Genomic DNA, 23,513 nt, shown 5'->3' on the forward strand with positions numbered 1-23,513 from the left:
CTGTTCAGTCCTGTGCACCCACGCGCTGGGCTGGGGCCTGGCCAAGTCTTCGGGTGCCCTTTTGCCCCCAACCTATCAGACACCCTGCAGGGCAGTGTTGGGGGTATGCAGGGGGCTGTGGGCCACCGCCAAGAGCAGAAGCCTTGGCTCTCACTGCAGCAGGGAAGCCAGATGGGGGAGCCGTGAGTTCCCGGGGCTGCAGGGACTCAGAAGGACGTCGTGAGCTGATGGGACGTGGTCAGGTGCTTGCACCCCTCTGAGGCGGCCAGAGGAAGGCCCTCCTGAGGAGTGCTGCGGGGCCAGCACATGTGCATGGCAGCCACAGAGACCTCTGCTCAGGCTTAGGGGAGGGGTGTCTCCCAGGCTCTCTCCAGCTCTGCTTGTCAGGAGGGGGGTCATCCTGCACCCGGGTGAAGTCCCCAAGAGCAGCGGGGCAGAGGAACGCTTGTCCTGACTGCGACCGTGACCTGCCCATGACCCGCGGCAGTCTGGAAATCCTCCATTGCACCAGGCGGGATGCAGGTTCCCCACGGTGTCATCTCTGGCTGTTTCCTCGGGATCTCTCCGCCCACCCCTTCCTGCCTCCATTTACCTTGGACACACTCTTAGTCTCCTATGCAGGTGCGGGAGGTGGGGGTCTCGGAGCTCGTGCTCCCGTGAAGGGCGCGGAGCCCCCAGTTGCTCTTGGCTGCTATGGGGAGCCAGACCCTGGTTCGGACTGCTACGTTTCAAACCAGTGCTCAGCTCTGGCAACGCCACCCCCATGGGGGCGCTATGAGCCAGACCCTCCTGAGGGCTGAGGGGAGGGCTGCCGGGGAGGCCGGGGAGGAGGGGATTATCAGAAAACTCCACCAGCCTCCCTTGACCTTTAAGGAGCTGCAAGCTGAGAATTTTCCCTTTTGATTCAGCTGCACCTTGAGTTTTCTGTCTGGCGTTTTCACTCAGGGGAATTTCACAGCATCTTTTCTTCTTGCTGCCAGAGAAACTTGACTCCTAGCAGGCACAGCCGTCTTTTGCTTCATGGGCGTCCCTGGAGGTGTGCACATGTGCACGTGTGCGCGTGTGCATGGGCGCGTGCGTGCACCGAGGAGCCGTGCTCCTGACGCTGGGGGTGAGGGCGGGGGTGTGGAGAGAGGGTGCCGGGGCTGCAGTGGACCCGCCTGGGCTTCCTGCCCTGTGGCCGCAGGTGGGTGGAAGGCAGAGCCTCGGGTCGATGGGTCTGTCGCCCACCCAGGCCAAGCCGGGCTTTTCTTGGGGTGGAAGCTGCTGGGCTGCTCCCTCGCCCCTCTGCTTCCCACCTGACTGCCCCTCAGGACCTCACCGGCCCACCCGCCTCCCAGCTCCCGTCTCCTGCTGCAAGCTCTTGCCTGGGGGGGAGACACCTCCCTCCCTCCTGGGCTCCCTCAGCCTGGCTGCAGGTGGCGCTGTTGGGCCCCACGATGACCTCTGCCCTGTCCCTTGGAGTGGGACCCAGGAATCTGGTGGGTGATGGAGCCGTCCCAGGCAGCAGCCTGAAGGCCCACGGGGTAGCGCGCTGGTGCCTGGGACCCTGGTGTGGGTTTGTGCTGCTGCTGCTGGCGAGCCAACCACTGGGACTTCCAGCTTCTGAGCCCAGGACCTGGGGGGTCCTACCAGCAGTGGGGACCCAGGGGTCCCAGTCTACTGACCCTAAGGCACAGCCCCTGTCAGTGATCCGGGGCATTCCTCCCAGCCGCCTTGCTCTGGCTGGGCCGCCAGAGGTTGGGTGGCCGCTGAAATGGCTCCGGCAGAGATTGGTGTCCCCATGGGGATGGCAGTCCCCAGTTGCCAGAGCTGAGCACTGGTTTGAAATGGAGATTGCCTGGAGCCTGACAGCGTCACAGATTGGTTTTAATAACTCAGCTTCCCCACACTGCACCCCGTCACCAGAACAAGATGCAGGAGCGAGATAGTTGCTCCCTCCTTTCCTCCGCCACCCCAGGCCCAACCCTGGCTAGGGTGCCTAGGGACAGAGTTGCATTGGCAGCTCAGAACCACTGCAGTGCCCGGGGAGCTCAGACTGAGAAGACCCACCAGGCTGATGGGGGCAGCCCGATGTGTGCCTTGCTCCCAGGCAGGGGACCGCAGCCAGGTCTCTTCCCAGCCACACACACCGAGCCAGGATGCCAGAAATAGAAAAGGAGGAAGCGGTTTAGAACAGAGAGCTCCCACGGAGAGCAGATTGGATCCAGCAGGGAGGCAGAGGGACCCTGGTCATTAGAAAATGATAAGGTGTCAGGAGCCGAGGCAGCTTGCTCAGGACCTGGGTTCCTGCCCTCCAAGGCCTCAGCGCTTCCTCCCTGGCTCACTGAGACCCACTGCAGTGGCCCCAGCCCATGGTCCCTGGGAGCTGTATCCTTGTAGAGATAGCCGTCTAGCCTGCATGAAGTTATCTGGGGAGTCTTTTGATGAGGGGGTATCCCCTCTCTGCAGAAGGAACCTCTTTTTGAGTGAAGACAGTTGTTACAAGCGAGGCCCCCAGGCCCAGTGCCCAGGCCAGCTGCTACCTCTGACTAGTAGTTACCACCAGCCCAGACCAGCCGCTACCCCCCAGCAGCTCTCAGCACCAGCCCAGGCCAGCAGCTACCCCCCAGCAGCTCTCAGCACCAGCCCAGGCCAGCCGCTACCCCCCAGCAGCTCTCAGCACCAGCCCAGGCCAGCAGCTACCCCCCAGCAGCGCTCAGCATCAGCCCAGGCCAGCAGCTACCCCCCAGCAGCGCTCAGCACCAGCCCAGGGGCCCAGCATCCCGGCTGACTGGCCCTGGGTCCACATGGGTTGCCATGTGGCCAGGCACACCTGGTGCCCAGCTTCCCTGTTTGAGGAACGTGGCCGTGGGCAGGCAGGAAGCTCCTTTGTGGTCACCTGTCCCGATCCTCTGCTTCTGATGGTGACTGTGGCCATAGCATCAGTGCAACGGTTCTTTATTTCTGTGTGTGCCTGACCACGTGCCTGGAAGTGTGTGTGAGTGGGTCTGAGTGACCAGCTCAGCTCTCCAGCTTTATTTTATTTTAGATGGAGTCCTGCTCTGTCATCCAGGCTGGAGTGCAGTGGTATGATCACAGCTCACTGCAACCTCCACCTCCTGGGCTCAGGTGGTCCTCCTGCCTCAGCCTCCTAAGTAGCTGGGACCACAGGCACATGCCACCACAACTGGCAAATTTTTAAATTTTTTTGTAGAGACGGGGTCTCCGCATGTTGCCTGGGCTGGTCTGGAACTCCTGGGATCAAATAATGCTCCTGCCTCGGCCTCCCAAAGTATTGGGATTGCAGGTGTGAGCCCAACTCTTTCTCAGTTTCTTGGAACCTGCTCAGATCCAGTGAACTGTGATGCTCAGTTCCCCGAGAGAGAGAGCAAGAAAGAAAGAAAATTGTGTGTGTGTGTGTGTGTGTGTGTGTGTGTGTGTGTGTGTGTGTGTGTGTGTGTGTATGTATGTACACATGTGCATGTGTTAGAGAAACAAGGGTCTCCGGTCACATAGGTTGTCTGGGAGGGAGTCTGGCCCCCTGGGACTATGCCCAGAAGATGAGGCCTGGAATTCTGCTGCACAACTGAGAGCTGGACTAAGTGGGTAACACTTAGCTGCAAGAACCTGGGCCAGGAACTGAGCTGCCAGCACGGCATTGCAGCCATGCGGCCTGGAGCGTGGCGTGTGGTGCCGTGCTTGGATAAGTGGTCCAGGCCACAGCCAGGAGGGCCGGCACATGGGAGCTATGGATGGCAGCTGTGTTTTCCCTGGCCTGTTCCCCTCCCGGGCCCTCATCTTCGAGCCCTCTGCCTTGTTCTTGTCACCACCACTCTGTCAGCCTGATGCCATCAGCCCAGACCTGCTTATCAAGATTGGGGAGTGAATGGAGCACCAGAAGCTGGCTTTGGCGTTCAAAAAATTAACTCCTGATGCTGCAAAGACCTTTCAGCCTCACACTGGGGCGTCCACAGCGAGGCTGGGATTGCATCTGTGCGCCTGGCGCGTGGGGCACAGGTGCCGGAATCACAGCCCCTCCCGCTGGCCTGATCAGCCTCCTATCAACCTCACTCCTATTAAGCAATCACGCCCAATTTTGCCCCCAGAACAGGCAGGGCCCTCAGCTGTGTCTCGTGATGGTGTCCCCAAGGACTGGGAGAACACCTCTGGGCCAGGGTGACCGGGAAACCCAGGGCATATGGGGCCACTCGCTGGGGCTCCCACCATACCCATCAGTGGGATCTGTCCCAGCAGGCTGGCTCCTGGCTCTTGCTGAGAGCTGGCAGGGACAGATACAGAGACACTCGGTGTTTGTTCAGGGACGACAGAGCAATTTTCCTATCACCTTTTGCTGTGTGAAAATCGTACTCCAAGCCTTGCTGCTGAGTCGGGGGACTTCCTGGTGTTCAGATGGTCAGTTGCCCATGGATTTGGGAAACTGGCTTCTTGGTGAGCAGAGGTGGTGGCCAGGATGGGGGCCGGGAGGGCACCCCGCAGCAGGCGAGTGTCGGGCGGTGGCCGTGGTGGGAGCTGGGAGGGTGCCCCGCAGCAGGCCAGTGTCGGGCGGTGGCCGTGGTGGGAGCTGGGAGGGCGCCCCGCAGCAGGCGAGGGTCGGGCAGGTCCCTCCTCTCATTCTCATCCCAGGCTTGTGCTTGTGTTTTTCGTCCACTTTTTGGTGAGGTATTCTCCCCCTTTCTGTCTCTTTAAATAGATCTTTATTAGACCTGTTTTCGAGTCACTGAAAAAGTGGGAAGGTAGTAAGCACAGAGCTCCCCACCAGGCTCCCTGTTAGGAGCGTGTTCTGTCAGTGTGGCACACTTGTGGTCATTGATGGGCCCACACCGATGCGCTATCAACTAAGATGCATGCTCCAGATTTCCTCTGTCTTCCCCCATTGTCTCTTCTGTCCCCTGTACCCATCCGGGTCCCACATGACGTTGTTCCGTCTCCGTAGGGCCCTGAGCTATGACAGTGTGTTTGATGCCCTGGACAGTGTTGAAGGGGGGCTGGCCAGGGGGTTTATAGAACGTCCCCTAATCCATATGTCCCCTAATCAGCATGTCTGATGTTTTTCTTTGTGGTTAGACTGGGGTGATGGGTTTTACAGAGGAAGACCACAGGGGTGAAGGGCCCTCTCATCACATCCTACCAAGGGTCAAAGGTGCAGCCATCAGCATGACGTCACTGCTGGTGTTGGCCCTGGTCCCCCGGCTTGGGTGTGGATGTTCAGTGTCTCCACTGCAGAGTGGCACTTTCCCCCCTTTCCATGCTGTCGTCTTTGAATGTTGGGCCCACCTGGATCATCTCCCTTTTTTTTTTGAGACGGAGTCTCACTCTGTTGCCTAGGCTAGAGTGCTGTGGTATGATCTCGGCTCACCTCAACCTTCACCTCCCGGGTTCAGGTGATTCTCCTGCCTCAGCCTCGCGAGTAGCTGAGATTACAGGTGCGCGCCGCCACGTTTGGCTGATTTTTGTATTTTTAGGAGAGATGGGGTTTCACCATGTTGGCCAGGCTGGTCTCGAATTCCTGACCTCAGGTAATCTGCCCGCCTCGGCCTCCCAAAGTGCTGGGATTACAGACGTGTGTCACTGTGCCCGGCCACCTCTCTTTCTTAAGGTTAAGAAATGATGGGGACCTTTATCACATCTTCGAGGCCCTCACGGCAGCAGCATGAGGCATGTGTCACACGAGGAGTGTGGGAGCCCTGGGGCAGGGAGTCCTGGGGTATCTAGAGCTCTGCCTGTCCCAGGGCTTCCCTTTTGTAGGCATTCTTGCTGTGAAACATGATTTGGTACAGAAATGGATATAAAGTATGTAAGTACCGGATATATATATATATTGCACGCGCATGTGTGTGCACGCGTTAGCAAATGACTCTACGGCTGCCCCCTGTCTACCCCAATGTCAGGACGGCCCCCATCTGTGCCTCCTTTTCCCAGCCCCTTCTGCATGCTGTAGTGGCGGCTTCCTCCCAGCTGTGCTGGCGGCGCCCTTGCCTTTCCCCTTTGCCAGGCCGCGTGTGCCTGTGGCCCGGGCAGTGAAGCTGTGTGTTGGCTGCATTGGAAGGTCTTACAAATGGGCTGATTTCCTTGCCTTTCTGGTCAGTGGTCTGTGTGTAAGATTCGTCCGGCTGTGTGTGGTGGCCGCACACTCATTGTCACGGCTGTGCGATTCCCCACTGTATGGCTGGACTTCAGTCGACTTTTTCATTCTGCCGTGGACGGACATTTGGACTGTTTCCAGCATAAGGCTTCTGCGAAAGACTTACCATCTCTTCACCTGCTGCTCATGTAAGAAATTCGTTTTGATCGTAAGCCTTGCTGTCCATAACTGTGGCTGAGGCTGCGTTTATCATGTTCTGTTCCTCATGCGGCAGCTTTGCCTGGAGTAACCCTTTGACTTGTGCCCCGGCTCCATGTCCTTGTTCGGACAAGGCACAGATTGAGGAGACGTCTGACCTGCCCTTGAAGCATTGCCCTGTGGGATCAGGAGGGCGGCAGGTCCTGGGAGTAGGTGCCAGGACGTTGTGCTGCCTTGAGGACAGGGTGTGTCCCAGTTGGTGAGGGTGGCCTGGGTGAGGAAGGTCTGAGTGAGGAAGGACCCGTTTCTAATGGAGTCACCATATTAAGCCCTGCTTAGCCAGACTTGAAGGTGACAGTTTGTTGTGGGAGATGGAGATGGTGCAGGGATGCAGGGACTGAGGCCAGCGTGTGTGGTGTCCAAGGTCGCCCTGGGTGCTGCTGTGCAGGTGAGGGAAGAGGGATTGATGGGCTGCTTAGGGGGCCTTGTCTGAGGGCAGGGCCCACCACTTCTGCCCACACCTCATTGGCCAGCACCCAGTCACGTGGCCACACCTTGCATCAAGGGAGCCTGGGAAATGTAGTCTGACCACGTGTTCAGCTGGGAAAGGGCGGGTAAGCCTTCTCTTTCCTGCCATGTGGGGGCTGGGTGCCCTGCAGGGTCTTAGCCAACAGGGTCTCGAGGTTGAAGAGATGGGTCTGCTCAAGCCCTGACGGAGTGCTTATGCCTGCTCAGGGCCCAGCATGAGCTGCGTCAGGAGCAGAAGCCATTGGGAAGGGCCTTTGGTGTGGCTGGGCAGCCAGACACCCCACACCTAACCCCCAGAGCAGTGCCAGGCCTGGGAGCCCTTGGGATGGAGGCAAGGAGACCGGGGGTCTCTGAGGACTGAGGGAGGAGGGGAGCCTGGTGAGGGGAGGATGGATGACCAGCTCAGGAGCAGGGGCATGAGGTGGGCACAGAAGATTCCTAAGTAGGGGAGCTACTACTCTTGGCCATGTTCCAGGAGAATGGAGTGGTTGTGGGAGCGGGCTGTTGGGCCAGGGCCTGGGTGTGGTGGGAGCCGGGGCTGGCTCTGGACCTTGCAGGGGCCGCCTTAGCCTCACACTGTCTGACCAGCCCCTGCCCCATGTCGTGTGCTGAGTCTGAATGTGGCCCCTCACTCACCCACTGGCTTGGTCTGGCAGGAGCAGATGGCCTTCATTTTGGAGTCTTTTGTTCAAAGCAGGCGCTTCGGGTTGGAGTGGCAGTGCACACGCTGGCTCGTGTTGCTTGTGAGGCCGCAGGATTTTTGCTTTAGGGAGGCAGGAGCCAAACAAATCCGGCGCCTGCTTCTAGGCTGTGGCGTGCCAGGCGAGTCACCAGCATCCTGTCCCTGCCCACCACTTTAAGAAACTGTTAGTTCTGTTTGAAATGTCATCACTGGGCGTGAATTCCCATCTTCAGATAATCCCGCCAGGCACTGTTTGGATGAGGAGTTTATTCAGGCCGTGGGGGTCTGTGTGCGCCCACGGGTCCCTCCTACCGCAGCCGGTAAGGCTGGCCCTGACCCGGAGTCGCCCGCCCACCTGGTCTCCGTAGGCATCAGAGGTTTGGGTTCTGAGTGCAGGGCCTAGTTTCCATGGCAAATTTCTCTCCCTTCAGCAAGGCTGCTGCCGGCGGGGTTCAGCTCCCCAGAAGGGAGATGGCTGCAAATCTGCGGGAGGAGAGCGTTTTCGTTATCTTTGCTTAAAAATTGGGCAGCGCACGGCTTCCTCCCCTCCACACTCGCCAGCAGCAGGGGACAGAGCGCTGGCTGCCTTCCGATGAAACGGGGCGGGCGCAGGATGGGGCTGATGACAGCGATGCTAATGGCCCTCATTCAGCAGCCTCCTGCCGAGGGCTCCGGTCGCCTGCTCTCCCTGACCTGATTGCAAGCCGAGCAGACTTAACCTGTGCGTGAGCCAAACCACCTCGGAGGTCCAGAGCCCAGCCCCGGTCCCCAAGGCCCAGGGAGGGACCCGGTATCTTCCTGCGGCCTCTGCCTGTGGTGGGCACAGGCTGAGACTTAGGTCATAGGAACAGAAGTGTGTACTCCCATGGCCGTCGGCCTGTGTGTGAGACAGTTTCACTCCTGTGCTCTCCAAAGCTGGTCACATCGTTAAGCGCGCCATTTAGGATGCCCCGGGCCATCTGGTTCTCCAGGGGCCTGGCTGTCACCGTGTTTCCTCATGAGGTTCAGTGGGTGCTGTGTGTCTGTGGACGCCGGTGGTGAAATAAATGTAAGCCTAGAGGCGTCAGAGCGTTTTAATAGATGGGAACCTCCGCAGCCTGCAGGTGTCCAGACCGCGCTCTGCACACAGACTCAGACTCCCACCAGGGCCTCACGCCCCGCTGCCTCTCCGGGACGCCTGCGTGTGGCTCACTCCTGCCATGGGCGCGTCGGCCCCGGTGCCCAGCTGGCCTTCTGCAGAGCTTGGTGCCAGAGCAGCTTCTCAAATTCTCTGCTGCCTCCTCCCCACAGCCTTTCAGGACCTCAGAGCTGCCACCAGTCCAGCACCTCCTTGGGCCAGTGTCGAGGCCCCATGGGGCTGGACTCATGTGGGTGCTGATCTTGGCTGGGTGATCCCTCACTGCTCTGGACAAAAGGGAGCCATGGGCCGGGCGCGGTGGCTCATGCCTGTAATCCCAGCACTTTGGGAGGCCAAGGTGGGCGGATCGCCTGAGGTCGGAGTTTGAGACCAGCCTGACCAATGTGGTGAAACCCCGTCTCTACTATAAATACAAAACTTAGCCGGGCGTGGTGGTGGGCACCTGTAGTCCCAGCTACTCGGGAGGCTGAGGCAAGAGAATCACTTGAACCTGGGAGGTGGAGGTTGCAGTGAGCCGAGATTGCGCCACTGCACTCCAGCCTGGGCGACAGAGTGAGACTCCATCTCAACCAGACCCCACCCAGGTTGAGTAATGCTGGAGGAGGGCCGTGGGTCTGGGCATGGTGGGGGCTGCCTCCTGGTTGTTGATGAGCAGAAATTCAGGCCGGTTTGACAGCGGGCACTTGAGAGAGGTTGCTGTGTGTCAGTGGCCCTGTGTCCCTGGCACTGTGTCCAAACCTGACAGCCACCACTCTGTCGCTGGGCACCTGCCCTGCACGCCCTCCCCTGTGACGGGCACTCCCACAGCTTTCCTGGCAAGGCTGCAGGAAAAACATCGCAAACAACTCGCACATGACTTTGCATTTTTGGCCTTGTCATATAATAAAAGTGATTTGTGGGCCTAAAATAAATCAGGGCTGGGGATCAGATGCCTCCAATCCGGCCTTTAATTGCAGGCGCGACACGGCTTGCCTCGGGCAGTCTGCTCCTAATTAAAGTGGGCTGGTGGTGTGTGAAGTTTGCACGGTTGCTCGGGGTGCTGACCCAGCCCAGGTTCCTGAGGGCCAGTGTGGTGACACCTCGTGGCCTAGGAGAGCAGGGCGGGCCACCCACGGCCACCGTGCCAGGAATGAGGGCTTGTGGCTGGCCCTGCGAGAGCTGACAGCTCTGTGTCTCCTCCCACCTGCGGCTCCTGTTTGTCTGGCATTCCTGTGGGCGGCTCTCCCCGTGCGAGGCTCCCCATCTTCCCTGAGCCAGCGCTCCCAGGACTCTGTTGGTCTCCTGTGTGTCTCAATAAAAATGTCATTATTTGAAATCATTGACACTGCTGGTTTAAGATACCAAATTCCATCATCTATTGTCCCGTAAAACGATCCATTAAAGATAAAGCCGCTGCAGCTCAATAAGGCTGTTTCCTGGGAACAAGCCTCCCTGGTCCCTGGCAGATCCTATCTCCCGAGCAAGTGTTAGTATCTGTCACATAAAAGGGCCCCTGTGCTGGGGACAAATGAGGGAGGCGGCCTCTCCCCAGGACAAGGTTCCATGGAAGAGGATTTTTCCAGTAGAAGTAGGCAGGTTGGCTGATGCCTGTAATTCCAGAGGTTTGGGCAGCTGAGGCCGGAGGATTGCTTGAACCAGCCATTGGAGCTTGAGACCAGCCTGGGCAACGTTGCGAGACTCCATCTCTACAAAAAAAGAAGAAAAAATTGGGTGTGGTGGTGCACACCTGTCATCTTTCAGCTACATGGGAGGCTGAGGAGGGAGTATTGCTTGAGCCTGAGAATTTGAGGCTGCAGCAAAGACCCTGTCTCAAAAAAAAAAAAAAAAAAAAAAAGGAAGGAAGAAATAGGGTAGCTTTCCATGAGGCATTGGAGGAGTTCTGTCGTCACCTCAGGCCTGGCTCCATTTCTGCAGCGCTGGTGTCTAGGGGAGCCCAGCAGAATGCCAGGGTTGGAGTCTTCCCCATGGGGCCTACACCTGCTCTGGGACTCCCATTTCTTCCGTGAGTCTTTGGGAAAGGGTCTCACTTTTCCTTTTCCCGCCCTCTGTCCGGTCCCCTGTGATCTCTCCCTCCCAGCAGGCTGGGGTTTGTGACAGCTCCTCTCCCTCTCTCTCAGCCGGGATATGGGACTTCAGTGTTCTTGGCAGTTCCCGGGCTGTCTGTGTGTCCTGGCCTGTGGATCCACTCCCTTGCCTGCGCAGGTGTTTCTTCTAACATCTTCATCTTGCCAGACTGATCTGTGGGGTGGTCACCTGTCCTGGGCGACCTGTCCTCCTGGGGTGGCCGTGGGTAGCATACCTTTCCTGCTTCTCGCGCCTGCGTGGTGAGCTCTGGCACCTGCCCTTCCTTCCGCCTGTCCCCATGCACTGTGGCAGGGGTGTGGAGGGGTTTTACCCAGGTGGGTGCCGGCTTCCCAGGTCAGAGCCTGTGAGTACAGCAGGTAAGCACGCTACCAGGTCTGTGTGTGGCCTTGTTTGTGGTGAAAATTCCTGCTCCTCCACCCTAGACGAGGGACAGGTTTACCCTAGTGGGTTTAGAGTGTTCTGTTAATGTTCTTTCTGCTGTAGAGGAAACCCTCTTTTTGTTTATTTATTTTTTTTAAATTCTGCCACCTTGCTGGGCTGTGTTTAATTCTATAGTTTTACCAGTTTGTTTGTTTGCTTAGATTTCCTAAGTAGAAACTTATGTTATAATTAAACTTTTTCTTTTTTTCTTTTTTTTTTTTTTAAAGAGACAGGGTCTCCCTCTGTTGCCCAGGCTGGAGTGCATGCAGTGGTGTAGTCATGGCTCACTGCAGCCTCAACCTCCTGGACTCAAGTGATCCTCCTGCCTCAGCGTCCTGAGGAGCTGGGAACACAGGCATGCACCATCACGCCTTGCTTAGATGTTTATATTATGATTTTAAGAAGTTTGGGCCGGGCGCAGTGGCTTAAGCCTGTAATCCCAGCACTTTGGGAGGCTGAGATGGGCGGATCACGGGGTCAGGAGATCAAGACCATCCTGGCTAACATGGTGAAACCCTGTCTCTACTAAAAAATACAAAAAACTAGGCGGGTGAGGTGGCGGGCGCCTGTAGTCCCAGCTACTCGGGAGGCTGAGGAAGGAGAATGGTGTGAACCCGGGAGGCAGAGCTTGCAGTGAGCTGAGATCCGGCCACTGCACTCCAGCCTGGGCGACAGAGCGAGACTCCATCTCAAAAAAAAAAAAAGCTTTGTATTATCTCTTCTGCTTGTTAAACGGTTTGTCTTTTTCTTGATGTATCACATTGGCTAGTGTCTCTAATGCAGTGTGACGCGTGCTGTGATGATGGGCAGATTGTGTCCTCTCTTGCCTCGCCGTGAAGGTGATAGTGGGAGAGTCCCTGCTAGTCCTGGTTGCCTGAGAATTTTGTACCGAATCCTTTGGAATTTTCGATAGATATTCATTTTTGGAATGTCTTTGCAACCTTGGTGATAAACTCTTCTTGGTCTTGCCATAGCCTACTGTGCTTGACTCACTAATACTGTGTTTAGGATTTTTACATCCAGGTGGGACTGACTGACCATTTTCTTGTGTGTTCTTTGTTGGTGATAGGGTTTCCCATTCGTTCATTTATTCATCCATTGGGACAATACGCGAGATGCAGAAAACGAGCTTGGTAACATCAGATCTTCCCTGCTGCTTGCCAGCCGTGTGTGTACATGAGCACTGTCCCTTTTGATGAAGGTCATTGGGTAGGATTCATTAAAACCACCTGGGCCTGGTGCCTTTTCCAGAGAGGACATCTGTGACCTGGTCTCCTCAGGGTTTCTGGTGGGGCCTATGTTAACTTGGTGGACACCCTGGACTCCACAACACTGAGGACACTCCGGAGAGCCAAGTGCATCTGTGGCACTGAGCCCAGCACCTCAGGCAGGGAGTGTGGCTCGCTGGTCCTGTGTCCTCAGTGCGGCGGACAGGTCCTCAGTTTCCTGTGAACAGCTTTGTTTGAGTGTAATTTCCGTAGCATACATAGAAGGCGCTTGGAGAACTCGGCCGTTTCCGTGGACGGAGTTGACATGGTGCAGCACAGTGTCACCGCACAGTCCTGTGGGTCCTTGGCCTGGTCACTGCGCGGCTCTGAGGAGCGGAGCAGAGGAGCCGCCCTGGCCTGGCTCGTCTTCAGCTAGCTCCGGGACTGCATGTCGGCCGAGGGCCTCGCGTGGGTGTGGGACTGAGACTGCAGCTCTCTGTTGGGTCTCACGGGAAGCCCACCCTGTAGCTGGCTTGTTCTCCTTCCCAGCCTGTGCCAGCCACAGGGCAGTGCGCCAGAGCCGTCCTGCTGGGTCACAGGCCAGGGCCACCATAGGGCTTTGTTGCAAGGGTGGTGATTGCCATGGCTTTTCTGTTCTGCTTGCCACTTGGGGTCCTGAGGGCGCCGCTGGCATTTGGATCTGCCGTGGCCTTCCTGGGCTTGCGTGGGCGGCTCACTCTGCCAGGTGGCCTCTGTCCAACCTGACACCTGGTCTCGGGTACTTGCAGCATGGTGTGCGCGGGCTCTGCCTCCCTGGTTCTGTGTCTTTGACGATAGCACATTAAATGGTGAGGGCCCGTCTGCCCAGGCCTGTGCAGACACTGTGAAATTAACTTCCTCACCCTCTAGCATGCGTTGGGCTGCGCCGACATCTCTGAAGGGCTCCTGGTCGGACCCCCGCTCTTGGCACACGTACCTTGGCGGTGGGGGCGGGGAGAGCGGGGGGCAGGGAGGAGAGCGTTTTCATCCCTGGCACCTAGTTGCCGAGAGCCTCCGCTGGCAGGAGCTGTCAGGCTGGGCCATGGAATGGATTCCAAGTGCTGCTGTCACCTGGGAGAAAGGTGCACGAATCTTAAAAGAAAACCTTCCACTATGATGTCTCGTCTCCTGGTTCGGAGCCATCCACAGGGACCGAGCAAGATGGTACCAGGCAGGGGCCACAGAGCCCTGACTTGAGAACCTCCAAGGAGCCCATTCCCCTTGCAGCAGGAGGGAGAGGGCGCCGGGAGTTACCTGGTCGTTGCGGAAGGGCCGCCCAGGTAGGGAGCCTGGGGCAGCTGGCAGGTGTGGTGGCGACATGTGTGGCTGGCGCCAGCATTACATCCCTCATCTAGAGACTTTGCCCGATCTCAGGTTTCCTGCCTGGTCTGAGAGGCAGTGGCCCTGCTGGCATTGCCTGCCCATGGCTGGGAGAGGCAGAGGCTGTGAGGGGGGCAGGATATTGGACCCCCACCCCCTCTGCCTTGGGTTCCGAGGTTAGGTGCGGTGTGCTTCGGCCGTGGCAGGCAGGGTCCTTGGGGGTGCTGGGGCGTCAGCCAGGCAGGCGGTGCCCACAGGTGAAGCAGGCAGCCCCACCACACAGCATCACCCAGCCCAGGAGGAGCCACAGCACCTGCTTCGCAGAGCCCAGGGAGGGCCACGCTTTTATGGAGCCAGATGGGGCTCTGTGAGATGGCACCCAGGGGTGGCCTGGGCCGTGCGGCCCCAAGCCCGTCTGCTCACCGTTGTCGTAGCTAAGGGCTCCCGGGCAGGTCCCGGCTGCCCAGGACGGCCTGTGTTCCCTTTCCTGACACACTCATTTAATTTTTAACTCAAAGGCATTTGCTTATTTATTTTCATTGTTCTTGAAATAATTCTAAGCCATTAGAGGGGAAAATTATATTCAAAAATGCTGTTTCACACTTTATTTGTTTGATGATTTAGAGCGATAGAAAATAGCACATTTGCTGGCTTTTATAGTCTGATAATTATTCACATCCATCAAGCCATTCCGGGGGAATAAACAAAACACCAAGAAAATTACACTATTAATAGCATCCTCTGCAGCGGCCAGGAAGACTCTTTCCCGGGCCGGCGTGGCGGCGAGATGACAGCGGCCCGTTCCCTGGCTGGAGGTGAGCACCTGCCTGCAGAGAACGCCTTTGCTTTGATTCCCTGGCTCTGGCTCCAGCTCCGGCTCCAGCTCCGTCTCATGAGCTGCTCGCCATCCATCCCCTCCTCTGCAAGGCCCGGGGCTTCTGCTGGGGCCCATGGCAAAGCTTCGCCCACCCCCTCGCCAGGAGCCCCTGGGGAATTGCACAAGCAGAAGCAAGGCTGTCAGGGCCCCGGACAGCTCTGCCGCCTTCCCGGACAGGCTGGATCTCAGCACACTGGCTGAGCCTGGTGGGGCGTCCCCACTTTGTGGCCTCCGCACTGAAACAGGAACATGCGGCTCGCTGCTGCCCACGTCGGGGCCCGGTCCTTGCTGCAATCCTGACCTCCCGTGTGACCAGCGTCTTTGGACACTGGTCAGACTCGTGCACATCAGGCCGCAGGGCTCAACCTCAATCGCTCTCTGCTTCTGGGTCCCAGCCCCTAAGAGGTGACCTGGCCCCCTCTTGTCTGTGGGTGGCTTTGAGGCTTTTAGCTTTGCCTTTTCTTGGGTGGCAGTAAGTGTAAGGTTGGTGACATTCACTACTCAAAGCACCTCAAAGAGTAAAAGAGAAACCTGGGAAGGCAGAGGGTCCGGGGGCTGCTCCCCTGCCCGTGCCTGCACACCCGCTTTCCCTGTGGCGGGGTGTCCTTCCTTCTGGAACTCGTGTCCTTGTTGGTGGGTGCCTGTGCCGCCTCACATGTGTCTTCCCACGGGTCTAGGAGCTGGCACACTGCTGGGCCGTCATTTTGTTTGTTCACCATCGTGTGACCTTGTGTGTCTTGTGTCCCCAGCTCCAGGGGGGCCACATCCTGGTGTTTGTCTCTCCTATTGTTTTATTTTCTCACCCATGCTGCTTTGGCTTGCAGATGACTGACTGTCCGAAAGGGCGTCCGATGCCTGGGTTTGTTTCTTGGCCTGCCAGTCACCACCACGTGTGGCTCTTACAGAGCTTGTGGAGCCCTCCGCGGCCAGCACCGGGCACCAGGAGTGGTTACCAGGTAGATGGCTCCAGAGCCCAGGCTGGAGATGCGGAGCTGAGTTTCTTTGACTTTGTGGTTTACCATCTTCCAGAAGGGCTGTGTAGAGCGTTCTAGAACAGAGGGAATGGGTGCGGGGCAGGCAGGCAGGGCTTTGAGAACACGGAGATGGAGACCCCGCGGGGGGTGCTGTGGACAGAGGTGCAGAGAAATGGCGATGCCTGGGTCCTAGGTCCTGGGTCCCATGTCCCGGCCGATGTGAGTCCTCAGAGGGGCACTTGCTTATTGCATTTGCCCCGATTTAAAACCAAATTCCTCCAGGAAAGGCCAGGGGCCTGCGGTGGGGGCACCTGAGGCACCTGTACAGGCCGCCCCCGCTCCCGAAGGTTCCCCTGGCAGCCTCCTCAACGGCACTGTCTTCAGCCCCCACCCAGACACCCCAAGGCGCCTGCTCCGTGCTCGGAGAGCTTAGCTTGCTGGAAGAATCCTCACTGCACTGAGCTGAGTCTCCCATCCCCTTAACATTTCTGACTCTGCCCTCTGAAGCCCTGTGGCCTGTTCTGCCTTGCACAGACCCACCAGGTTCCAGGAGTTGCTCTTACTGGTTCCTTTGTCTTGACCTCTGCAGCTTCTTCCAGCAATCCCTGTGCGCTGGGCCACAGACCCTCCGCACCCTGCCCCTGGCTTAGGGAGAGCTGATGGCTGCAGAGGGCCAGCCACCCACAGCCCCAGTCCTGGGGATATGCTCTGAAGATACCAGAAAGGAGGGACACGTGCACTGACCTGGCCTCCAGGGCTCTAGCGGGTGAGAGGTGGCCAGCCCTTGCGGGGGCCCGGGGAGGTTGATGGAGTCAGAGGACAGAGGCTGGTGTGGGGGCCTTTGTGTCGGCAGGAGGTGGTGCTGGCATGGGGGAGGGCGGGGAGGGAGGGAATGCCGGGGGCTTGTGGGCAGGGCCCGTGCAGGACATGGAGCCGGTAGCATCTCAGAGCTGGACGGAAGAGGAAGGCTCGGAGCAGACCCACCTGGGGACCAGTGGCCCCTGCACGGGAGCCGGAGGGCCTGGGCAGCCGTCTGTCCAGAAAGTATGCGCGAGCCCCGTGCTGCCCGGGCACACTGGGCCGTCGTGTCCAGAAGGAGACCTCTTGGGGTCGCAGGCAGGCGAAGCTGATTGATTTTGGCCACGAAGTTTGGCCTTGCGACGGGAACCGAGCTCCCAGGAAGCGAGACAAACTGCCTCCCCGTGTCGGTGGCCGATAAGCCTGACTTGGTTTTACAGCCCGAGAAGTTGCTCACTGATAGCCAGACAGATGCTCCCCTGCCTCGAGCTTTAGTGAACAAACATTTCCAACCCAAATAGCTGCTTTTGCCTGTTTGTTTTTTCCTCCAGAGCCAAGGCCAAATGTCAGGGATGCCCCAGCATGGCCCCGAGCAGGGACTACAAGGAGGGGGCTATGCGTCCTTCGCTCTTTGGGGGCCTGGGCGGAGGACCCTGCTGAGACGCCCCTCTGGGAGGCCCGAAGCCTCCCTGAATCTCTTCTCCTGTGGTGACTGTGGGTCTCTGTCTTGCGTCTGCTTCAATCCGCCAGCTCCCTGGCCTGCCCACCGGTGCCGTTGCAACCCTGTCCTTTGAACTGGGCTTTTCAGGACACCCAGAGAGCCTTGGTGTGAGAAGCAGGCCCCGAGGCCAATTCTAGTCCCCCATCCTGGGGTTGCTCCCCTAAGTGAACCTGAGCATGCCTTCAGCCTGGTGTGGACGAAGCATGGTGCCTCCAGCCTCGCTCAGCTCTGTGTGTCCTTAGAGCCCTGTCCTGGCACTTTTTCTTGGAAACTGAGGTTTTTCTTCCACCTGCGTCCTTGCGGGTGGCTGGGAGGCGGGTCTGCCAGCATCAGGTCTTCTGGTCCCCGAGGCCGTCGCTGGGTTGTTCTGGGCGGTGGGAGGTGCAGCTCGCTGTCGGGCGCTGGCAGTGGCGGAGCCCGGAAGTCTCTGTGGCTGTCCGGCCTCCTGTCCAAGAGTCCTTTGTGATTTCTCTGGGGGCCGCTCCTCTGAACGCCGGGCCGGCGTCCTGCAGTCTGTGCTTTCTGATAACGCCGGAGCCACGTTCCAATGTATTAAACTTTTAACATTCGCCAGATTCAATTAATCTTATCTTTACAACTCCCAATTACAGGCAGTAATTAAGTGGAGCAGCATTGTAGGCTGGGGATACGGCATTAATCATCGCAGCCTTGGAGCCATAAATTAGTTCCTTCCCGTCCCCGGCATCTTCCCAGAAGGAGCGGAGGGTTTTATTCCCTGTGTGGAAGGGTCTTTAATCCCACAAAGGTGCTTTGGATTGGGATTAACTTTTCTTATCTTTATGTAAACGATAAAAGCCCATTTAAAAAAGAGGAACGCACCTCTGTCCGGACAATGGAAGACTCTCTGAGGATGACAGAGTTGAAGATGCTGAGGTCGCCTCGGCCAGGGACCCTGGGCACATGCCCAGAAATTAATTACTTGTGTCCTGTTAGAGCAGAAACGCTGTGATGTTTGCCGCATCTCCAGCTCCTGCCCCCTCCTTATTTATTTTTATTTTTATTTTTTTAAAATTTTTTGAGACAGTCTCGCTCTGTTGCCCAGGCTGGAGTGCCATGGTGCGATCTTGGCTCACTGCAACCTCCACCTCCTGGATCCAAGCAATTCTCCTGCCTCAGCCTCCTGAGTAGCTGGGATTACAGGCGCCCGCCACCACGCCCAGCTGATTTTTGTATTTTAAGTAGAGATGCGGTTTCACCGTGTTGGTCAGGCTAGTCTCAAACTCCTGACCTCGTGATCCACCCACCTCGGCCCCCCAAAGTGCTGGGATTACAGGCGTGAGCCACCACACCGGCCTTTTTTTTTTTTTTTTTTTTTTTTTTTTTTGAGACAGAGTCTCACTCTATTGCCCAGGCCGGAGTGCAGTGGCGCCATCTTGGCTCACTGCTTCTTTGCCTCCCAGGTTCAAACAATTCTCTTGCCTCAGCCTCCCGAGTAACTGGTATTACAGGCCACTGCCACCAGGCCCAGCTAATTTTTGTATTTTTGGTAGAGGAGGGGTTTCACCATGTTGGCCAGGCTGGTCTTAAACTCCTGACCTCAGATGATCCGCCTGCCTCGGCCTCCCAAAGTGCTGGGATGACATGCATGAGCCACCGCGCCTGACTTCTTTATTTCATTAAAAAACAAAGTGGCCTTTCAGTTGGAAGGGGCTGTAGCGGAGCGGGGGCTGTCTCCCACCCTCTGAACGTTTCTTTGTCTTGCTTCTGCCCTGGGAGGGTCTGGGAGAGAGACCACGTCACGTGTCCTTTCATCTGTGTGACTGTTCTAGAACGGGAGCTGTTGGCCTTGTTACTCTGTAGCGGGGGTCGGGGACGGGACTTGACCAACCTCAGCCGGTACTCAGCTGTGCATCCTCAAGTCCCCGAGGCCCCGTCCTCGTCCGGTCCCCTTCGCTTGGAAATGAGGTTTTTGTTTTGCTGGAGGCCTGGGGTGGGCTGGGTGGTGTCCCTGTTGGCATTGGGCCTTCTCACTCCCCCTCAAGGCTGCAGCTCTTGGTGCCCACCTTCCCTCATGGGAAGAGAGTCCCAGCTTCCGGGTGCGGCATGAGCGGGACGCCCCCCCCCACTTCGCTTCCTCTGTTTACAAACTTTATCTTACGTCTTTCTTATTCATGATGTAGCCTTGGTGATCTTTCAAATGTAAAATGTGTAAAAATAAAACTTACAAAGTTGGTGACAAATGCAGCTTTTCTCATTCCCAAAGCTGCTTTTTCCCTGTTGGCTCCCGGCACCAGGAAACGGGTGACGTGGGCCTGGAGACCAGGCTGGCAGCTCCAGGGGCCCCAGATGCTTCCTATTCCAGACTCGGCCCCCCAGGACCTGCTCACCACCCGCAGTTCCAGTACTTTCTTTTATCTTTTGCCTTTTCAGCCTCCTCGAAGTGTAGTGCCGCTTAACCTGGAGCGTCCACACTCCTGGCTTTCTGAGTGTGTCACAAGCCACCGAGCCATGGTCCTCACTCCCCGCTCCTCCACCCGCCCCCCCTCGCTTCCTTATGGATTCCATCCTGAAAGCCCCCGCCCCCAGCCATCCCCTGCACACAGCCCTGACCACAACTGCACTTTGTTTCTGCCCTGGGCACTGTCTGTGTCTCCCCAAGGCAGGTCCCACCAGGGACACCCTGACACGTGGCCCCCACCGACCTTGCCTCTGACGTGCCTCCCTTCTCTCGCAGGTACGCCATCCCGCCAGAGCACGGCAAGCGCCTGGAGCGGCTGGCCATCGGTAGGTGACTGCCCCGAGGGCCCTGGGGCCCAGGGACCGGGTGGGTGGGGCCTGTGGGAGGGGAGGAGAAGCTGGCATCCCCCGGGCTCTGCTGCGGTTTGGGTTTGGGTTTGGGTTTTGGGGAGTGGTGACATTCTTTGAGCCATTACTGTGTGACTTTTCCATTTCCTCCCACCCTCGTGGTCAGATTCACGCCCTTCTGCTGCGCGATTTGTCTCCATGAAATTCACACAGAATGCCCAGACACTCCTGTTTTCCAGTTTTCTTAGTGCAAGCTTCTTGGGCCTCGTCAAAGGCTGCCAGGGCCCAGGGAGGGCAGCCTGTGTTCATTTTTCTTCCATCACCCGGCCCCACACTGTGCCCTTGCTAATTCTGAGAAAGCCTAGGAAAGGAGACAGTTCAGCCAGCAGTCCGCTCACCTGCGCGGGGGCTGGCATGGTGGCCGCACGGCGTTTGCCCTTGCTCTGCTGGGACCCAGCCTGGACACCTTCAGCGCATGTCCTCACCGGCAATGCCACCGGCCCGTGTTCACATGCTCCCTGGGGACTCTTGGGCAAGGAGGGGTTTGTCATGGAGGCCCAGCATGTGCCTGGGGGAGTGCTTGGAAACAAGCCAGACACCTGGAGACAGCCAGGGTGGGGCCCCCCTGAACTCCCCTGACCACCTGGCCCTGAGGCGCCTGAGCAGGGTTCCCAGTCAGCACCGGCGTCACAGCACAACAGGGGTGCGAGTTTCATGACACCTCACTGTTCCTGAGTGCCCAGAAAGTCATGAAGACAGCTGGCTAAAGCAGTTCCTCCCTCCTGCTGGTCCGTTCCCAGCCGCTCAAGAGCTGGCTCCTCCGGGCTGGCAGGTGGACAGCTTGGGGCGCGTGCGGAGGGAGGGTCAGTGAGGACCCATCGTTCCTCTGACAGCGCTGAAAGGGCCCTGTCCGAGCAGCGCGCCCTTCAGGGACGGCGTCGGGCAGGTCAGCACACGACAGCCACGGCTTTTCCGGGAGCTCTCGCCCAGCCTCAGCATAGGCTCCCGGGACTGCCTGGTTGCCGTCCTCTGTCCCTTCCAAACCTTCGAGCCGAAGAACGCCCGCCACACGCTTCTTCCCCCTTCCCATGGGCTTTTGGCTTTGGAGATGGGAACTGTCAGTCTTTCTGGGGAAATCAGGGTCTCCTGTCACAGAGGCCGCGCCAGGAGCTGCGTGGCTGTGCAGGAGACGTTGCCCAAGCGCGGCAGATTCAGTGGCGGGGTCGGACGGGAAGGTGCGTCCTTGAGGAGTGGGCTGGGCCCTCTCCTGGCACGCAGTCTCCTGGTTTCTGGACTGAGGGCTTTGCTCTTGGTATTTTTGAGCATTCCTGTTGGAAACCTGGGCCCTGTTCTTATGCACAGGTGAACCCTGGTCTTAGGAGCATGCTTCTGATAGTAGAAATTCTGCAGTCACAGGCAAGCTGTAGCAAAGGTCCAGCTCACTTACATACTAAAGCTGTGAAAGAAAAGCAGGATTAAAGCATTTCTCCCATTGTATTTTTTTAATATTGATTTCCAAAACACATTTGAAGACATAAGCTAAAGAAACATTCCCCGCATTGTGTTAGCATCCTGAGGCTCCTGTAACAAATGACCACAGAGCTAGTGGCTGAAAACAACACACATTTATTCTCTCACAGTTCTGGAGGCCAGGGGTCTAAAATGCCCATTAAGGGGCTAAAACCCAGGTGCAGGCAGGGCCAGCTCCATCTGGAGGACTCAGGGGAGAATCTGTTTCCCACTTTTTCCAGTGTCTAGAGGCTGCCCACATCTTTTGACTCGGCCCCAGGGGAGAACCCGTTTCCCGCCTTCTACAGCATCTAGAGGCCGCCCGCATCCCTTGGCTTGGGCTGCATCACTCCAGCCTTTGTCTCTGGTCTCCTCACTTTCCTCTGCTCTAACCAAATGTCCCTCTGCTTTGCTGTTCTGAGGACCCGCCGAACGACATCGGACCACCCGGAGAGCCAGGGTGCTCCCCCACCTCAAGAGCCTTAGCTCAGTCCCATCTGCAAAGTCCTTTTCACCGTGGAAGGTGTCACACTCACAGGTCCCAAGGGTCAGCACATGGATGCCTTGAAGTTCCATTATTCAGCCAGCCACACTTAGAAAGCCACAGAAGAAACCTTTCTGAGCGGTCAGGGAGTGCCTGTGGGCTCCCAGTCTGCTGCCGGTGTGACACCCCGCATCTCTGTCGTCCACACAGCAGTACCTCTCTGTTGCCACTGGGAAGGGGATGCAGACGCAGCCTGGGGAGTGCCAGCAGCCCTGGTGGGGAGCAGGCCCTAGGCTCTGCAGTCTGTACTGGAGCTGGGCTTCACCCAGGTGGGCCCTTCCTGGTGCTCTCTGGTGCCCAGATCGAGAGGGCCACCCCCTCCTTGCCAGTCACTTCTCCCCCTCCATATTTAATGGGGACTACAGTTAGCCACTGTCCCCTCCCTTCTCACCCAGTGCGACTTTTGCATTAGAAAAGCAGAGGTTGACAAGAGCCTGCCGGAGAGGCCGTAGGCAGGGTCTGGCAGGGCCACCACTGTCCCCAAGCACTGCCACATCCTCTGTCCCTGCAATGTGACCGGTTCTACCCTGAGGCCAGGCCAGGCACCTGGAGGGCTGGTTCGGTTTCTAGGTGTGCAGAGGGCTCAGTGCCTGGGCTGGGTGAGGGGGAGCCGGGGAAGAATTCGTTCTTTGTGGTGCTTTCACAGGGGTTCTTAGAAAATGTGGACTCTCTGGCCAGGTGCAGTGGCTCACACCTGGAATCCCAGTACTTTGGGACCTGACATCAGAGGATCGCTTGAGCCCAGGAGTTCAAGACCAGCCTTGGGAACATAATGAGACTCTGTCTCTGTAAAAATTAGCCAGGCGTGGTGGCGCGCATCTGTAGTCTCAGCTACTCAGGAGGCTGAGGCGGGAGGATAGCTTGAGCCTGGGAAGTCGAGGCTACAGTAAGCTGTGATCAAGCCACTGCACTGCAGCCGGGGTGACAGAGGGAGACCCTAGTCACTCCTCAGCAGGGCAGAGCAGCTCCCAGAATTGTGGGCGCCAGCCTAGCTGTGAACCCCGAGGAGGGTCGGGAAGGGCGGCGGGATGTGCCAGATGCCTGCGGCTGCGTGGAAACACCTTGAGCCCCCTGTGGCCTCTGGCTCCGGCCCTGTCCTGCCCTCTGGATGGCAGCGGGGGCAGGTTGGGGCAGTGCTGGGGAAGGCGAGCCCGACCCCGCGTGTGTTCCTAGGTGTCCCTCCCAGACTTGCAGGGAGGTGTTGTGCTCCGTCATCAGGACGGTGGAGGGGTGTGCGATTAATATGGAAAATGAATAGCTGGGCTCCACACGGGCTCGCCGGAGAGTTGTGGAGCCTGTGGAGAGAGCGTTAATGTGCTGGTGCCTTATTGGTGCTAATCACTTAAAATGTGCGCCTTTGTTAGAGCTTTAATGAGAGCCACTTAAACTGTGCATTAAAAAGAGGAACTGCGGAGAGGCCGGCGGGCCGGGTGGCAGGCAGTCATAATTCTAATTGAAATGCTTTTAGTGCAGAGAAAAGTTACTGGATTCGACAAACCCCTACACTTTGCAAAACCTCACCGTGGGGCCTGTGCGGCCGGGTGTCCGCAGAAGCACCGTGGCCCTGCTCTCCCGCCTCCCCGTGTGCCTGGGCCTCTGTGTGCTGGTGCTGTCACATACA

General features: G+C 57.8%; 1 protein-coding gene across 6 annotated transcripts in view; it reads left to right on the forward strand.

Annotated features, from left to right (window-relative positions):
* LOC105485051 (lysine demethylase 4B) overlaps nt 1–23,513 on the forward strand; it is a 183,652-nt gene that overhangs the window by 83,205 nt on the left and 76,934 nt on the right. For all 6 annotated transcript variants that reach the window (XM_011747234.2, XM_011747265.3, XM_071088152.1 and 3 more), the window contains exon 7: nt 19,769–19,818. In XM_011747234.2, coding sequence (XP_011745536.2) covers nt 19,769–19,818 — 50 coding nt within the window. The remainder of the gene's footprint in view (nt 1–19,768; nt 19,819–23,513) is intronic.

Source organism: Macaca nemestrina, chromosome 20, assembly GCF_043159975.1.
Source record: "Macaca nemestrina isolate mMacNem1 chromosome 20, mMacNem.hap1, whole genome shotgun sequence".
Classification (NCBI taxonomy): domain Eukaryota; kingdom Metazoa; phylum Chordata; class Mammalia; order Primates; family Cercopithecidae; genus Macaca; species Macaca nemestrina.